This window comes from Phodopus roborovskii, unplaced genomic scaffold (genome assembly GCF_943737965.1).
Source record: "Phodopus roborovskii unplaced genomic scaffold, PHOROB, whole genome shotgun sequence".
NCBI classification, from domain to species: domain Eukaryota; kingdom Metazoa; phylum Chordata; class Mammalia; order Rodentia; family Cricetidae; genus Phodopus; species Phodopus roborovskii.
Window position 1 is genome coordinate 32782102 of NW_026126470.1, and position 16014 is coordinate 32798115.

General features: G+C 46.4%; 1 protein-coding gene across 3 annotated transcripts in view; it reads right to left on the bottom strand.

Moving 5' to 3' along the window:
* Window positions 1-609: 609 nt before the first annotated feature.
* Fam3b (FAM3 metabolism regulating signaling molecule B) overlaps window positions 610-16014 on the bottom strand; it is a 34359-nt gene continuing 18954 nt past the window's right edge. For 2 of the 3 annotated variants that reach the window (XM_051191674.1, XM_051191676.1), the window contains exons 3-8: window positions 9853-9976; window positions 6492-6550; window positions 4870-4920; window positions 4235-4322; window positions 3241-3373; window positions 610-737 (exon numbers count right to left, since the gene is read on the bottom strand). In XM_051191674.1, the coding sequence (XP_051047631.1) occupies window positions 648-737; window positions 3241-3373; window positions 4235-4322; window positions 4870-4920; window positions 6492-6550; window positions 9853-9976 (545 nt within the window). In that variant the 3' untranslated portion in view covers window positions 610-647. The remainder of the gene's footprint in view (window positions 738-3240; window positions 3374-4234; window positions 4323-4869; window positions 4921-6491; window positions 6551-9852; window positions 9977-16014) is intronic. The other variant, XM_051191675.1, reaches the window with a different exon arrangement.

Consider the following 16014-nt stretch of genomic DNA (forward strand, 5'->3'; position numbering starts at 1 on the left):
TCATTCTTAACCTGTCCACACCTGTCCGGCTGACTATATCCTAGAAAGGGGTCTCTCAGAGTCTCCGCTATATGGCTGTTGAGCAGATTCACAGCCAAAGCACAGTGACAGCCTCCCTCCTTGCCAACCACTGCCTTGCACAGAGGCAGAGCTGATAGCAAATAAATCCATACCCTATGGGGAAGTTTAAGAGCCAAATTTGAGGTGACCAGGGATGATGGATAAGGCCTCATTCATTCCCAGGAGATAAATGTTGGGAACAAGGGTGTTCAGGGTGACAATGGACAAAAGGCACTCTGAAGAGCTGTGGGGACCAACCACACAGCGGCCCGACTCAGACATGAGTGTAACACTGCTCAGTAGCCAACAAGCAGTTTTGCTTCATTCCCCCCTCCATCCAGTTTTCCCCATAATGATTCCCTTCTGCTGCTTTCCTGGCTTGAGAATACCTCCATTGTACAAGTAGCAAAATGATAGATAGCATCAGCCACTAAGAATCACTAACTAACCATGTCTTCTTGGTTTACAACGAACTTCAAATCCCCACGAACACTTCCCCTCAAATCTGGACTTCAAAAAATCAGACTCCTGGGACATCCCAGCTGCATGTATTTGTACAAAACACATTTATTGAGGCCCAGACACTGCTATCTCAGCCCTTTGGGTATGCATCCTTCAATCTGGATCTCTGCAGGCCAGCCCGAGTATCTGTTCTTGGATTGATCCGAGTGGTTGATCTATGTGAGGGGAAGAAAAGAATGTCATTTATCCACTAAGCTAATCAGAAACTATTATATCTATTTCTGTTGTGAGTACAAGTCTCATAGTGGTATTTTCCCCAACCCAGGTTGAGTTTAGAATTTGTCTGCTCCTTCCTTCTTTCATCCATTCTTTCTGCCATTTCTTCTTCACTTACTTCCTGGCTTCCTTCCTTCCATCCCTTTCTCTCCCCTTCCTTCCTTTCCTTTCTTCAGTTTCTTTGGTTGAATGAGGGTCTTATTCTGTAGTCCAGGCTAGCCTGGAACTCACAGTGATCCTCCTGCCTCAACCTTCCAAGTACTGAGATTACAGGTCTGAACTACCACACCCCAGCCTCAGTGTGTCTTTCAGTAGTGTTTAAGTGCAGCTCTAGAACTTTCCCAAAGGATTAGGCTCTTTCTGCAGCCTACAGCGCGCTTGGTGGAGTGGCTAAGAGCCTGGGAGAAGCAGCTAGTTAAATAGGAACTGGGCTCGGGATTCTATTTAACATCGACCCACTCAAACGTGCATCTGTTGAGTGTTGCTGTGTGGACAGCACATCAGTATAGTTGTCACCTGTGGGAACAGGACCACAGAGTCCAGACCCCACACACACAGTTTTCAGAGTGCGTTAGTGCTCGTTACTCAGCAAGTATGTGTTGGCATTGGAGTGGGCATTATGAGTCCATATTTTCAATTCTGTTACAGCCTACTGCCTTTTCTCACACCACATCATCACTGAGATGTCATTCACATACCATGAAACCCACCCGCTGAAGTTGAGTTTCAGCAACTCAACTGTTTTTTTTAGCAGATTTCCAGTGTGTGCAACCGTCACTACAATCAATCAAGCATTGTCATCTCCAGAATGAGGACTCACACACTTCTGCCTGTTTTGCTGTCCTGCTGAGAGAGCTCGACAGTTTTATCTCTGCAATGTGTAGGTGTTTGGTCAGTTCTGCATTGTTGCATACAGCTGTGGATGGGATCCAAATCCATTTTTTCCCTATGTGCTGTTTGATTCTCCCTGTACATTTTATTGAAGAAACTATTCATCCCTGAGGAAACGGTCTTGGCTCACTAGGTGAAATCATCTGGTCAAGTAAGAGAGAACCCTTGCAATCTCTGGAACCCTAGCTCTACTTACCCAGTCTACATCTGTCCTCACAGAATGCCATGCTGTTCTGATGACTGCAGCTTTGGAGTATGTTTTGAAATTAGGAAACCTAAGCCTTCTTCCTGGAGCCTGCTTTGGTGTGTCTTTATCTCTTTTCTACTGGTGAGGATCTGAGGCACAGAGAGGTGAAGTAGCTTGCCCAAGGCCACACAGCCTGAGGAGATGTCTGTCTGTGCTATAGGTCATTGAGGTGAAGGGAATCCTGAGTTCACTCTCAGAGCGAGCCCCAGAATCCAAGGCAAGCAGGGTGCCTCCACACCATCCAGCTGCTGGTATCAAAGGATGGACCAACAGGAAAACTGCAGCCTGTTCAAAACCACATGTCCCCAACAAACCTAGCCTTGAGACCCTGCCCCACATCCCATACCTGTCTCCCCTCAACCCCAGTGGGTCTAGGGAGCTGACAGGCCGAGCCTTCTCTCTTTGAAGATGACCATGAGGCCTCCATTGCCTACAGGTATTCAGACACAGAAGGTTAAAAAGTGCCTTTTCTGCCGGGCTGGCTTGCTGTGTGCAGGCTAACGGAGTCACAGTGAAAATACACTTTGACTGGCCATGACATGGTCAGAGCAGGAGACATCCCAGAAGGCCCAGGGTCTCTGGAGCTAGTAACAGTGGCTTGGGTGTCATCCCCTCCTTCCAAGAGAGATCATGCCAACAGAGGAGGCCCAACCGCTCCTGGTTTCCACTGTTTTCTTTAAACCATGACTTCAGGCAGTGGGAGCAAAGCCTCAAGCTGAATCAGATATGACCTGGTATGCTCCTGGAGATGAATGGAGCGCTGCCCTCTTAGAATCCTAGCTAAGTGGAAAGAGCCTTACCAGAGCTGTGGGCCTTTGTGGTTCAATCTATCTCCTTCTCTTCAGGGCCCCTTATGTCTATTGAAAAGGATCGGGTCGGCAGAGGCATCGACCTCAAACAGCTACGTAGCACTACTCATCAGCTGGGATGTTTACGGGAGACAAGGTGGCAAGTCAGGACTCCTATCACTTCCCTCCTTTGCTCTTTTCTTTGATAAACGGACGCATCAAGTCACAGGTGACTCCCTCATCCAAAGTCTTTCTGTCCGGTGCATATTTGACGTCTACCCTATTGGAAGTGGTTCATATATAAGCACCTCAGGCCACCATCCGTGGTGTGACTGCCATCCCCACAGGAGGGACTAAAGAAGGCCAGCCTCCTACCCAAACAGAGCAGTCACCACCACCTGGAACCAATGAGGAGTCTGGGATGGAACTAACCCAGTGCTCTGCGTGTGTGACCACCGATGGGATGCCTTCGCACACCACAGCCCTGTCTGAGAAGAAATGGGGGAAGCCACTCACTTTTTCTCTCTCAATTTCTGAAGGGAGCTCAAAGCCCTTTGCTGCAACAAACACCCAGCTTGACCTGAACTTCATGTTCTTGATTTCTTTGCTTCCAAGAGCTTCTATAATATCCTTCGCTTGGGCCTGCAGTCTGGGGCAAAAAAGAAAGCGTGAGAAGGCCTCTTGTGGAAGGGGTGTGTGAGTGTAAGAGTGTGTACAAGTGTTGTGTAAGAGTGTATGCATGTGTGAGTGTGTGTGAATGTGTGTGTGAGAGAGAGGAAGAGAGAGGGGGAGAGGGAGAGAGAGAGAGAAAGCGTGTGTGTATCTGGCTGGCTGGCTGTGTCCCATTGCTTGTCCTGAATGGAACTGAAACTGTCCTGACTCCCTACAGACCAGGTTTTCACCTCTAGGACAGAATGTGCTGGTGGACCACGTGATTCCATTAGTGGACATCTGGCCACATCTGGGAGCCTTTTGCACTTCATGTAGAGCCCAGTGACCTCACAGTTGTGAAAGGTGGCAATGTTTCACTATTCTGTCATACCCTCCCACTCAGCCAGCATCACCCCCATCCCGGTGGTCCTTCTGCTTCTACATAGTAAGACTAGAACAAGTAGCTGAAAGATAGAAACAAGTATCAAAAGTTCCTTTTCCATGCTCCAAAAAGGTCAGGTGAGAGAAGCTCACTTCCAATAAATCAGCTCACTTCCTAAGCAAGGAGCTCTACATCTCCGCGCACTCTTTAAACAATTGGGATGAACCTGGAGAGTCAATGACTTCCATAAGTACTCCTAGTGAACAACTGTGTGTGTGTGTGTGTGTGTGTGTGTGTGTGTGTGTGTGTGTGTGTGTGTATGAATAGAATTATATTCTAGTACAGATGCAGGAGTGGTTTCTAACATTTGTCATGGCCATTTCTTCCCCTATTCCTTGGGTTCTGTAGGGCCCAGAGGACTTTGCCCTTCTCCTGGATGACTGCTCTTATCACATGGGAATAAAGGCATACACTCACCTGGAGCTCCCATCATCATGGGTTACCATGAACAGCAGGGATTTTGAAGGGGTGCTCTGAATGAACTTGGCCATTGGCTCAGAGTTATCTGTAGGGTCAACAACAGACAGCAGTTCAGAGTCTCCTCAGTAAATATGGCCTCATCCTATCTGTGGGCTTCCTTCCCCCTCTGCTATCTACCCACCCTGAATCCCCTGCTCCCTAGACTGGTCTCAGGGGCTCAGCCATGCTTGGCTACTTCCCCAGGAGTGATGTCAGGAGATCCATGGGATGCTGCTGTCTAGGAGAAGCCCCGGGGGACATCAACAACTTGCAGCAAGTACTCAAGACATTGCAAACATCAGTCCAAAGATAGAAACAAGGCTAGCCAGTGGAAAGCCCAGAATAAATTAAACCCTGGAGCTTTAGTTAGCCAAACCTTCCACCAACCCTAGATTCTGCAAGTACCCATCAACCACCTCTGCCATTAGAGACAAGAAGTCAGTCCCCAAAGGTGATGTCTGAGCATGATGCTCAGAATTGCAACAGAACCTATACACAATAAACACAGCCCCCCCCAAAACTCTCTGCTTCTGTTTCCCAATGGGGTTTAGATAGTTTTAGTTTTCATTTTAATCAGTTAATACTTTTCTTACCACCTTCATACATGTCAAAGTACTTTGCTGCTATCAACTTTCCAGTCTCATCTGAAATCAGAAGAAATGGCTTTAAGGGAAAGTTCACATGGGACCCTAGCAGCAAATGAATCTGGAATAGGATTAGAGTGATCTCCCCCAGTCTGCAAAGGGGCTGTGTGGTGGGATTATTCTTCCAAATCCTGAGCAGAGCAGTTCCATCTTGTTGTGCCAACGTGCAAACAGGCTGTCCTTCCTCAAGGGCTGCATGCTGTCTTTCCCATGACCACAGTGTTTGCTGAAACCAGAGCCCCAGATAAGAGCAGGGTTGGAGCACACAGAGCCAGGGAACTTGAGCTTGGCTCGAAGTCACCCATGCCTCTTCAACACTAGGTGGCGCTCTGGCCTGGGTTTGCTAAACTGTGGCCTGGGATTGTTCATATATAAAATAAAACCTAGGTAGGCAGAAGATTATAAAGCAGCTGTGGCAAGGCTGTCTGTGAGTTACCCAGGTTCTGGTAAACAACCCTAATAAATTCATTCATGTCACCATGCTAGACCTGTTGGACTCCTTGTCTGACCCATTGCTCCTTCCTTGTTCGGGGTGAACAGAAGTTTCTTTTACTTCTCCTAGGGAAGGCTTGGAGCACTATGCTTCCTTCAAAGGGAGGAGATGCCTTCCCACTTCTCTAGGGTCGCTCACAGGGTCTTAATGCCCTTCTCCTTCCCCTTCTGAACCAGCAGAGACCACCACCCACCCCCACCCCCTGACCTTCCCACTTCACACTAGGTGTCCTGAGGGTTACCTGACTGAAGCTGGTTTGTCCGGCCCCACAGCCATCACTGGCCCTGTAGCCAGCTGGTTCCTATATGATACTCTGTTCTCTAACCTGCTGCGAGTCTTACTACAAGGGCCCTCTAAAAACACCCAGATCCCAGAGGAGGCTGATGCACCTGCACAGGTTCCCACAGCCCACAGCAGCCAGACAGAACTGGTCAGTGTTGTTACCCTTTACCTAGTCCCCAGAATCTAAGAGCAAAGGACCCATGGCCAGGGTCTGTGTGTATCTGAGCTGCACTGTGTCCTCTCTACCTGCCCTTCCTCTATTACAAAGACTCTTTTAGATTCCGTTTTTGGGTTATTTTGTTGTTGTCGTCTGACCACAAATGGTCTGTAGAGTTAAGACTTTTAAATAATTATATTATTTTAGAATTCATTACAGTGTAGACCTAAATATGAGCAAACATATTGAAAAACTATGGCCTTGGCCTAGGGAGGCAGCTCAGTCGATGCTTTAATGCCTTGCAAGCATGAGGAACTGAGCTCAAATTCCAAGAACTCATGAATAGCTGACACAGAACTGTGTCTGTAATACCAGTGCTCGGGTGGAGATGGGAGGTGGAGAATCATGGGTCAGCTAGTCTCTGCTGTGCACAGTGTCAAACAATGACCCAAAGAAGAGATGCCTAGGAAAGGGTGATGTAAGGACTTACATCTGAGGTTGTTCTCTGACCACTACATACACTGCAACACGTGTGTGCCCACACTCATATGAATGTGTATGCATGCATGTGTGTGGGGACACACACACACACATACATTCAAGCTTTGAGGGAATTTCTGAGAAACATTTGCCACTTACAGTTGACAGTAGCGATGTTTATTCCTCTAGCCACATTCCCCGTCTTCTCTCCTAACAGCCTAAAAAGCGGAGTGAGAGTCAGTCAAAGAGCTCCTACATAAGCTGGGTGAGCAGCCCTCCCTCAACAGCAGCCCTCTCCCAGGCCTTCTGTGCTCAGGGAGGATGGCAGCTCCGCAAATGTCTGCTTCCTTCTGACCCAGTCTCTGCCTCCTTTTCCCTCAGGACCAGTAGGCTTTGCCTGCCTCGCAGTGATTCCCTTCACCCACCCACCAAGCACAACCCAGTTTATCTCCTTTATATTGCACCTCTTAATTTTTGCATTTCTTTTCAAGGTATTTTTATTCAATGGGTGTACAGTTTGTGCACATGAGTGCAGTGCTTCGGGGTGGGGAGTGGCGGGGTCAGAAGATGGTATATATATAGGACACCCTAGGACATGCTGGAGCTGGAGTTAAAGGCAGTTGTGAGCTGCTGGGAACTGAAGTCAGATCCTCTAAAAGAACAGTAAGTGCTTCTAACAACTATTGAGCCATCTTTTCAACCCATTTTTGCTTGTCAATTGATGAAAATGAAATGTCAATACCATATACGATTTTAATTCAATTTTGGTGTTGTAAATCAAGGAAGACTATAGTATTTCCTAGAGATGGTAATTGTCATTGGAGGTCATAGGAATAATGTCTGTGTATGTGTTTGGGTTGTGCGAATTATATGTGCATGTAGGTGGTATATCTATCTGCATGTGCCCATGTGTATACACATGTTCATAAGTGTTGTATGCGTGTGGTACATGTAAAAGTTATGTGCATGCATATTTCTGCATGTATACATGCATGCATTGTGTCTCTGTTTGCACATGTCCAGGTGTGCACATGTGTTGTATGTTTACAACTATGTGCATATTCTGGGCCTTTGCTGAGGTTGGCATCATAAAGAGAATCTGGAGCTTGTCTTCCACGTCAAAGCTATAAGGTGGGCAATAGGCACTTTAATATTCTGCCTCTGACATGTTTAACTGAAGGCCTCCAAGGGGCCACACGGCCTAGTGATTTCTCAGTGTTACAAAATAGTTTGTGAGTGCCCAAAAAAGAGGCAAGGAAGGACTTCCATTCCCAATAGTTACCATAACCTCCACAGGAAACAGGAGATGAGGAGAAACACATTTTAAAAAAGATCTGCTGGGAGGTGGTAGTGCTGCATGCCTTTAATTCCAGCAGAGGCAGGTGGATCTCTGTGTGTTCCAGGGCAGCCTAGTCTACATAGTGAGTTCCAGGACAGCCAGGTCTGTTACACAGAGAAACCCTGTCTTGAAAAGAATACATAAATAAATACATAAACAAACATAAAAACAAAAAGATCTGTTGGGATAGGAGAGCCCTGAAATGTAGCCAAGAACTTCCCAAGCCAGCAGCTGACTGATGACAGACGTTGAAGGGTTGAACACTGAAGGAGACCTTGGCCCTTGCAGCAACATTCACAGCTCAGCAGAAGTAGGCCTGGAGAAGATGGCAGCACTTCCGATAATCATGGAGGCCTTAGGAAAATTGAGGGCCACATGAAATCTCTCAGATCATATTAAGTTAGAGTCACAATAAATTGGATAAATAAGACAAAAAACAAACAAACAAACAAACAGAATTTGTAGCCTCTAGCCCAGATTTTGTTGAACTGGGTAACCCAGAAAACGATGACATTTAAAACATGTTTGTGTCACTCTGATATGCCAACAGCTCCAGGTCCTGAGAACAGCAGATGAAAAAAGAAGACAGAGACCCCCCCCACACACACACACCTTGCTGTGCTTCAGCTGGGACTGGGGAATACCCCCGCCCGTTCCTGTGTTGGGAGCTCGGTCCCAGCGTGGTGATGCTGAGATGCTGTAAGAGACTGAAGAAACCCTGGAGGAGGGCCAACTATCCTCAGAGGGACAAATGCTCTTAAAGTATGTTAATTCTCCAAAGAGCAATTAATTGTAAAAGGGCAAACCAGGCTTCTGGGTGCCTTTGGCTTGTTTCTGGCCATGCAATCTCGTTGTCTATTCTAAATATTGTGAAGCCACTTGCTAAGGGGCAGGACAATGCTCTTGGCCCTCTTGAGTTATGAGACAGAATTCTTTTCTACATAAGCCACCCACATTCTGGTATTCATTATGTGATAGAAGACTGGGTTATCTTGCTGCCGTTTTTAAAGAAGTTCTCAGATTCACTGCCTGGCACACTGACAGAAGAAACTTGACACAAGAAAGAAGTCAACAGAAGCAAAAGTCAAAGCAGCCAGCAGAACACAGCAGGTAACAGTGGCACACTCACAGGCTCCAGCCAGCCGGCAAACTGAACTTCAAGATAACAGCACTTAACACATTCAAAAATAGTAGGAAAGACAGAAATATTCAATTGGAAGTTAAAAAAAAAAAAAAAAAGGCAGGCTCCCTTGGGGGGAAGAAAGAGCTTAGAAACTAAAATGACATCATCTAAACCCAGCCCGTCAATGGCTGGGTTTATGGACAGTAGAGGACACTGGCAGTGACATGAAAAACAGTTCTGTCCACAACAAAGCTCAGAGGGAGAAATGTGACAAATGGGAAGGGGACTGTGGGGTATCGGGAACAGAGTAATAAGATTCAATAAAAAGCAGGAAGTGAGCTGACAGAACGCGACTTGCTTGCTGCTCCAGGACCTGCCCCTATGACTTCCTACCACAATGCTCTGTGCCCTCAAACCGTGGGTCAACATAAACCCTTTCCCATGTAAGTTGCTTTTGTGCAAGTATTTCATCATAGCTAAAGGATTTTGAGGTACACTTATTCAAGGAGCCCCAGAATATCTAAATAAGGCAAAGCAGGACACACCAGTGGACAAATGCTGAGGCCAGAGATAAGGAAAAATATCGGAAAAGCACTGAGCACATCAAGACCTGGATCTTAGGTTCCACCTTGCACCCCACTAAAGGAACTATCTCTCTAGAGATGTACAGGCTTCACCTGTGAAGATGAGAATCAGCCAACTACTGAGCAGAAGTGTTCCCCAAACTTCTAGGACCCTCTCCAGAAGAGTTGACTTGTAGAGCCCTAAGCTTCTACTAAGTAACTGTATTTGTAGTTAAAGTACCTTCACAAAGAAAAGTCCAAGCCTGGCTGGCTTCACTGGTGAATTATATGGAAAGAGATCATAAAAATCCAGCCAAGAACACAAACAGCCCCCAGAGACACTTGCCATCCTTCCCCAGGCACACAGTGAGTGTATTTATTCCACCTCCTGATTTTCAGCCTTGTCAGACAGAGGTTAGGGACATATAAGCCTCGAAGGGAGGAAGAGAGGAGGGTCACAGCCAAGCAGACACACATCTCACACACAGCACTTACAGCTCATCCTCAAAGCAGATCTTGGCATACTTGTCTCTGCCACCACCACTGAGCAGCCGGTAGGCATAGGTGTCAGGAGGACACGGAGCCCAATGGTCACATTTTTGCCTTTTTGGAGCTGGGGCTGCAAAGACAAGAACAGGACAATCACATCCTCTCCTCAGGGATGACTGCTGTGTAGCCACCAGTGCCAACAGCTCTGCTTCAGGACCAACTCCCCCCAGTGTGGTGGGGAAACTCTAGAAGCAAAGTTGGCAGCTGTGTTTGGATCCGAGGATGCTTCTCAAGATGCATGGCTGATATAACCTGGTTTTTTTGTCTTTCGGTAACAGCCTGAGGGAATGAGCGTGGATAGCCACTTCAATGGTGTTACGATTGTTGTCCTCATCCTCGTTACTAACTCACAACATCATGAACACGGGTGGACCTTCAGGTCACAGCAGGCTTGAACTACACTTCAGGCCATGAGACCCTAAAAGATGTACAATGCATGTCCAGCTCACAGTAACAGAAGACACACTTCTCTCTGTAAGAGAGGATGCACTCACTCAGGCAGTTCCCAGGTCAGCCCAGGGTTCCATGGTTGCATAGTCCGCATGCAGGTGCAAAGGACCCCTTGAAAAGAAAGACCTCTGCCCACGTAAGCTCTCTTTCCCAGTCCTCCCGCTGTTCCCCTGGGGAAAACAGGACTTTTCCTGTCTCCCTCTTCTCTTCTGTCCTCTCTCTCTCTGTGTCTCTTTACCTCTTTTCTCTTTCCTTCCCCCTCCCTCCCCTTTCTAATAAAACTTCTCACTAAGCTTTGTCGGCTTAGTATGTTTGTCCCTCCACCTCGGTCGCCCTCAACTACCATGGAATCTGACAAGGTCCCCCATGAGCTTTATCATAACACTCTCCAGCATACAGAGAACATTTGCCATACTTGACCTTTGCCAAAACACTGAGAAGCAACTAGAATATTCTCTCATGAAGACCTTGTGTTAGGGAATAAAACAAGACTCAGAAAACTTACGGTTGGAAGAATGTTTCCTTGGGATTCAAAGCTGGCTCAGTAGTTAAAGGGCACTCACTGGCTGCTCTTGCAGAGAACCAGGGTTCAATTCCCAGGACCCTCAGAGCAGATCACAGCCATTTGTAACTACAGTTCCAATGCCCTTTTCTGGCTCCTCAGGCTACTGTGCCCACACAGTGCAGAGACATTTATAAAGGCAAAATACCAACACACACACAAAAAAATTTTTGTTTTATATAAAAATTTAAAAAAAAATATTATTCTTTGCATGCTGGCCAGGCAATGATTTTTCTGAAATGACCTCAAAAGCACAGAAGCACAGGAAACACAGGAGAAAGTAGACAGCTGGGATTACATCAGACAGAGCAAAGAAGCCAGCCAGGCAGTGGTGGCGCACGCCTTTAATCCCAGGACTCGGGAGGCAGAAGAAGGCGATCCTGGGGGGGGCGGGGTGAGTCTGGAAAGGGGCACCCAGAGAAAATACACACACACACACACACACACACACACACACACACACACACACACGGCAAAGAAAGAGACAACCAAAGGAACAGGAAGTAGTTCTGGGCCAGTCATCCAAAGTACATACGGAACCCCAGCCCCAGCAGTTCATCAACAAGTTTTAAAACTGATTTAAAAAACGGACAAAGGGGTGGCCAAGATAAGACCCGAATCCCATTCCTGCATCTTCCTGGGTGTTTCCAAAGGTGATAGCATCAGTGTGTTAATGAGAACCGAGAGCCTGCACTCCTGTGTTCATTGAAGTTTACTTACAGTGTGAATGAAGTGTGACACGTGCATAAAATAAAATGCTATCCAGCCTTAAAAAGGAAGACAATCCTGTCCTTTGGGAAAGCGGGAGGGCATCCTGCCAAATGAAATAAGCCAAGCATAGGAAGGCAAATACCACAAATCCTTACTCACATGTGGAAATCTAAAGAAGTTAAAACTCAAAAGACATAGAGCTGAATAGTGGTCACCAGGGACTGGGCAGGTTTAACGAGTGTGGAAGGGAGAGTGGACCAGCTTTGTTAAGAATACAAGTGAGTTAGATGAGATCTGAGCTTGTTTGATCAAGAGACTTGCCGTGAGACGTAGTTGATAACACGTTGTGTTATATACTTGGAAGTTGCTACAAGAGCCACCTTCAAGTATCCTTACCATGCAAAACAACTTCCAGCCAAAAGCTTTGCTGCTGAGCTCCAGTCCACCACCATCTGCATAGACCCGAAAGACACACTGTACATACAGATTTAACTCCTGAATTTTAAAATTAACCAATCTATTGGAAAGGGTAGTTCAGGCCAGCGGGAGGACTCAGTAGGAAAAGGTAGTTGGTGCTATGCTTGAGGACTTGAGCTTGACTCCTCAGAACCTGCATGTTAATGTAAGGATGGAAAAATTTAGCCCAATTTTCCCTAGACTCTGCCCCCTAGCAGTGAGTAGGCAAAAGGTCATTCTTGACTGTTTTACGACAGGATGGGTTACTGACAGCACCTGTGAATGAATGAAAACAGGAAATGAGCCCTGCCACACTACCCAGGAGCCCCAGCGAATGCGGACTTCCTGGGCAAAGCACGGGCTGAGCTTGGATAGTTCAAATTGATTGGTCCACACTGGATGCAATGACATGATTGGTTTGTAATGTGCGGGCTTTGTTGTAACACTATAAAGGCTGTCTGAACCCTGTACCCAGGGTTCCCAGTCCTGTACCCCACGTGGAATATGGCTGTGGACCCCAGTGCACTGGAATATAAAAGACCTCATGCTTTTGCATCAAGACCAGTTCTCGTGAGTGATTTGGGGGGGCGCCTTTCCTGAGTCGGGGCGTGAGGGTCCACGCCCTCCGCGGGTCTTACATTATTAGAAAGAGAGAACCAACTCTCGTTGTCCTCTGACCTCCACCTGTGCTACAGCAGGCACATACACATGTGTGCATGAGGGTAATAATTCTTTATGAACGATAGCAACCTCAATGGTATGGACAGCTTTATCCCTGGAAGAACCTGCTGGAACAGGTCAAGGTTCAGAGAGCTGCAGTGGTGTCCAAATGGGCTGTTGTGTCCCTGATGGACATGACCCCAGACATCACTTCTTGGGGACCACAGTCCTCTGTCCCCCCCCCAAAAAAAAAAAAGAACAGAGATGGATTCCTCTCCTTCAGGATGGTCTGGGCTCCTCTTTGCCTGCCCTCTGTCTCCTCAGCCCAGTCCGGCCCCACACCAGTATCCCCTGCAATGTCTTTGTATTGTATTTCGTTAACTCTAGCTTACAGTTTTCCTTTTAAAAACATCTCCAGAGAAGCACAGATTGGGTTGGGATGCAGTCATCACAGCGCCTCCATGGTGGTCAGTGCTGATGGAGGCATGAGCATCTGCTAGGCTCATGTGTACGTGAGCACATGAGTTCAGAGACAAGAGAGTCTGCCTACCCTGGGAAAGCACCAGGGTGGAGGTGAGATGTTGGTTAGCAGTACAGCACGCACACAACAAGCCATCCACTGCAAAGAGAAGAGGAATGACAGAGAAACCCTGGGAGCAAGGACAGCACTCTGATCAGTTTCTACTAAGCCCCCTCCTACAGATTCTGATTATTTAGACCCCCCCAAAAAAATCCATAAATTTCCATTCTTGAGGCGGAATCTTTACTATTCTAGCTTTACAACTATTTCCTTCTTGACTTTTCCATGCACACAAAAGGCATCTGCAAAGTTGCAATATGAATTAAACATATTTAAACACCATGCCCTATTAATCTTAAGTTTCAAGTATAATACTTAATGTGGTTCTCGTCAAGACAGCCAATTTAAGTCAATTATTCAACTCAATAGAAAAAGGTGACGCGTACACTTATCTTTCCCACATTTCCAGATAATCTTTAACACTCCACAGCATGTTTAACAATTTAAAAAGGTGTGTGTGTGTGTGTGCATGCACGTGCACGTGCGTGTATGCTGCATATCTATGGGTGTGTTAGTAAACACACCCACACATGCATAAACAGAGGCCAGTGGAGGGTGTGAGGTGTCTACTGCTCTTTGCCTTATTCCTTTAACACAGGGGTCTCTTACAGTACTAAAAGCTTGCTGTCTTGGCAGAACGAGGTGGCCAGTGAGTTTCTGAGATCCACCTGCCTCTGCAATAGTGGGGCTACAAACACAACCAGTTGTCCTCAGCTTTCAATGTGAACTTAGGTCCTCATGTCTGCATAGCAAACGCCCTTATCACTAAGCCATAGTCCCAGATCCTCGTTAACAATCTTTGAAGTTTAATAATAATATTCTTTGGATATTCACCTGAAAATGCATTGAACAGAATATCTATCTATCTATCTCTTTTTGTTTTTTGAGACAGAATTTCTCTGTGTAACAGCTCTGGCTGTCCTGGAACTCATATAGATCAGGCTGGCCTTGAACTCACAGAGATCCACTTGTCTCTGCCTCCTGAGTGCTGGGATTAAAGGTATGCACCACTACTGCCCAGCTAATATCTTTAAATGCAATAAACACACTGTTTAAAAGTGGGTGCTTCCTGGTTTACAACTTTGCAAACATTTACCTCCATAAACTCATTTTAGAGAGATGGTTTGTCAGATGAGCACATGCTTTCCCTTTAGCACAGTGACGGCTCTCTTTCTCAGCAGGTGCGAGAGCTTCCCGCAGACAACAGTACAGCTTGTACACCTGGCCTGTGGATCCTGACAGCATTGTAGCCAGAGCGCTGGTTACAGAGTCTCCTCTGACTGGCTGTGAAGTGGACATCAGCCCATGCATGAACACTGCGTATGCCCACAAATACTCTGTTGTTACCCTGCAGGGGAACCTCTGACCCTAATGGTTGTTCAAAGAGAAGCCTTGTGGACATCATATACTTGTCAGGTCCCAAAGGACAGACACGACAATAACAGTGTGGTGGCCCATTTCAGGAGGCAGCAAAGGAAAACACAAAAGGTAGTTTAAGATGGTTATAAATCCAGCTGCAAAATATAAGCAAGCAAACTGAATGTGACGGCTCTGTGGAGACCTCCCGGAAATGAGGAAGGTGGCGGCAGCCTGATTGTTCCAGGAGCTTGGCTCTGTAAGCCCCAAAACATTCAGGAAGCAGTGAGACACTAAATTAAACATTATACCTCAGAATAACAGGGAGAGGGCAAGAAGACAAACAGTATTTCTTTCCCCTAAATGTAGGAAAAACTTTATAATATAATCAATATGTTTTGCAAATTAACTACGCCTACATGGCTGTCAGAAAACACACTAAATAACAGTTTTAACATACATAGATACATGTGAGTCAAGATCTCTCTGTGTAGCCTGGTTGGTCTGGAACTTGCTATGTAGACCAGGCTGATCTTGAATTCGTGAAGATCTATGGCTCCTCTGCCCCTCTGCTGGGATTAAAGGCATGAGCCACAACACGTTTAAAATAAACCTTTAAAATGTATTTTGTGTTGTAAGCATAGCAGCAAGTGAAATTGGTTCAGATTTATTAAAAATTGTAAAACACTTTGTAAGAGGTCAGTTGGGTGTGTTTCCCTTCCTGCCTCTATTTCATAATCCCACCTCCCTTAGTCTCTGGAACTGGGTGGGGCTCCAAAGCACCAAAAGCCCAAACGATGGGCCCAAGAGACATTCAGGCACCATCCAATCATGTGACCATTTCCCAGGCAGGGTGGCAGGTTCTGAGCTGGCAAAAGATAGCGATGGGAAGGGACCCAGATGCTCACTGCCAAAGGCACATATACCTGTCAGGGCAGCCATGGGCTGGGTTCTGGCTGGTTCCTTGTTCCTTGTTCTTTCTCTGCCTGTCAGTCAAAGGGGTTGGGGCTCTGTGAGACCAGCAACAGAGAATGGCAAAGTGGTGAGGAACAAACAGGCAGAAATTGGCCTGAAGATAGACCACAGCCCTGGAGGTGCTCACTGGAGGCTGACACTCACCGCAGAGCTTGGAAGCATGTACTCACAGAGATTTAAAATGCCTACTCGGGGTGAGGACGCTATGATTTCTCGCTTTCAGATTCATTAATCACTAAAAGCACATTTTTACTGTTTTATAAACAGCTTTTCCTGAGTTAAGCGTATGTTTTAACCATTTCATACATGTATATAATATATTATGATTATTCTCTTTCTAAATTCTTTGAGTATAGTT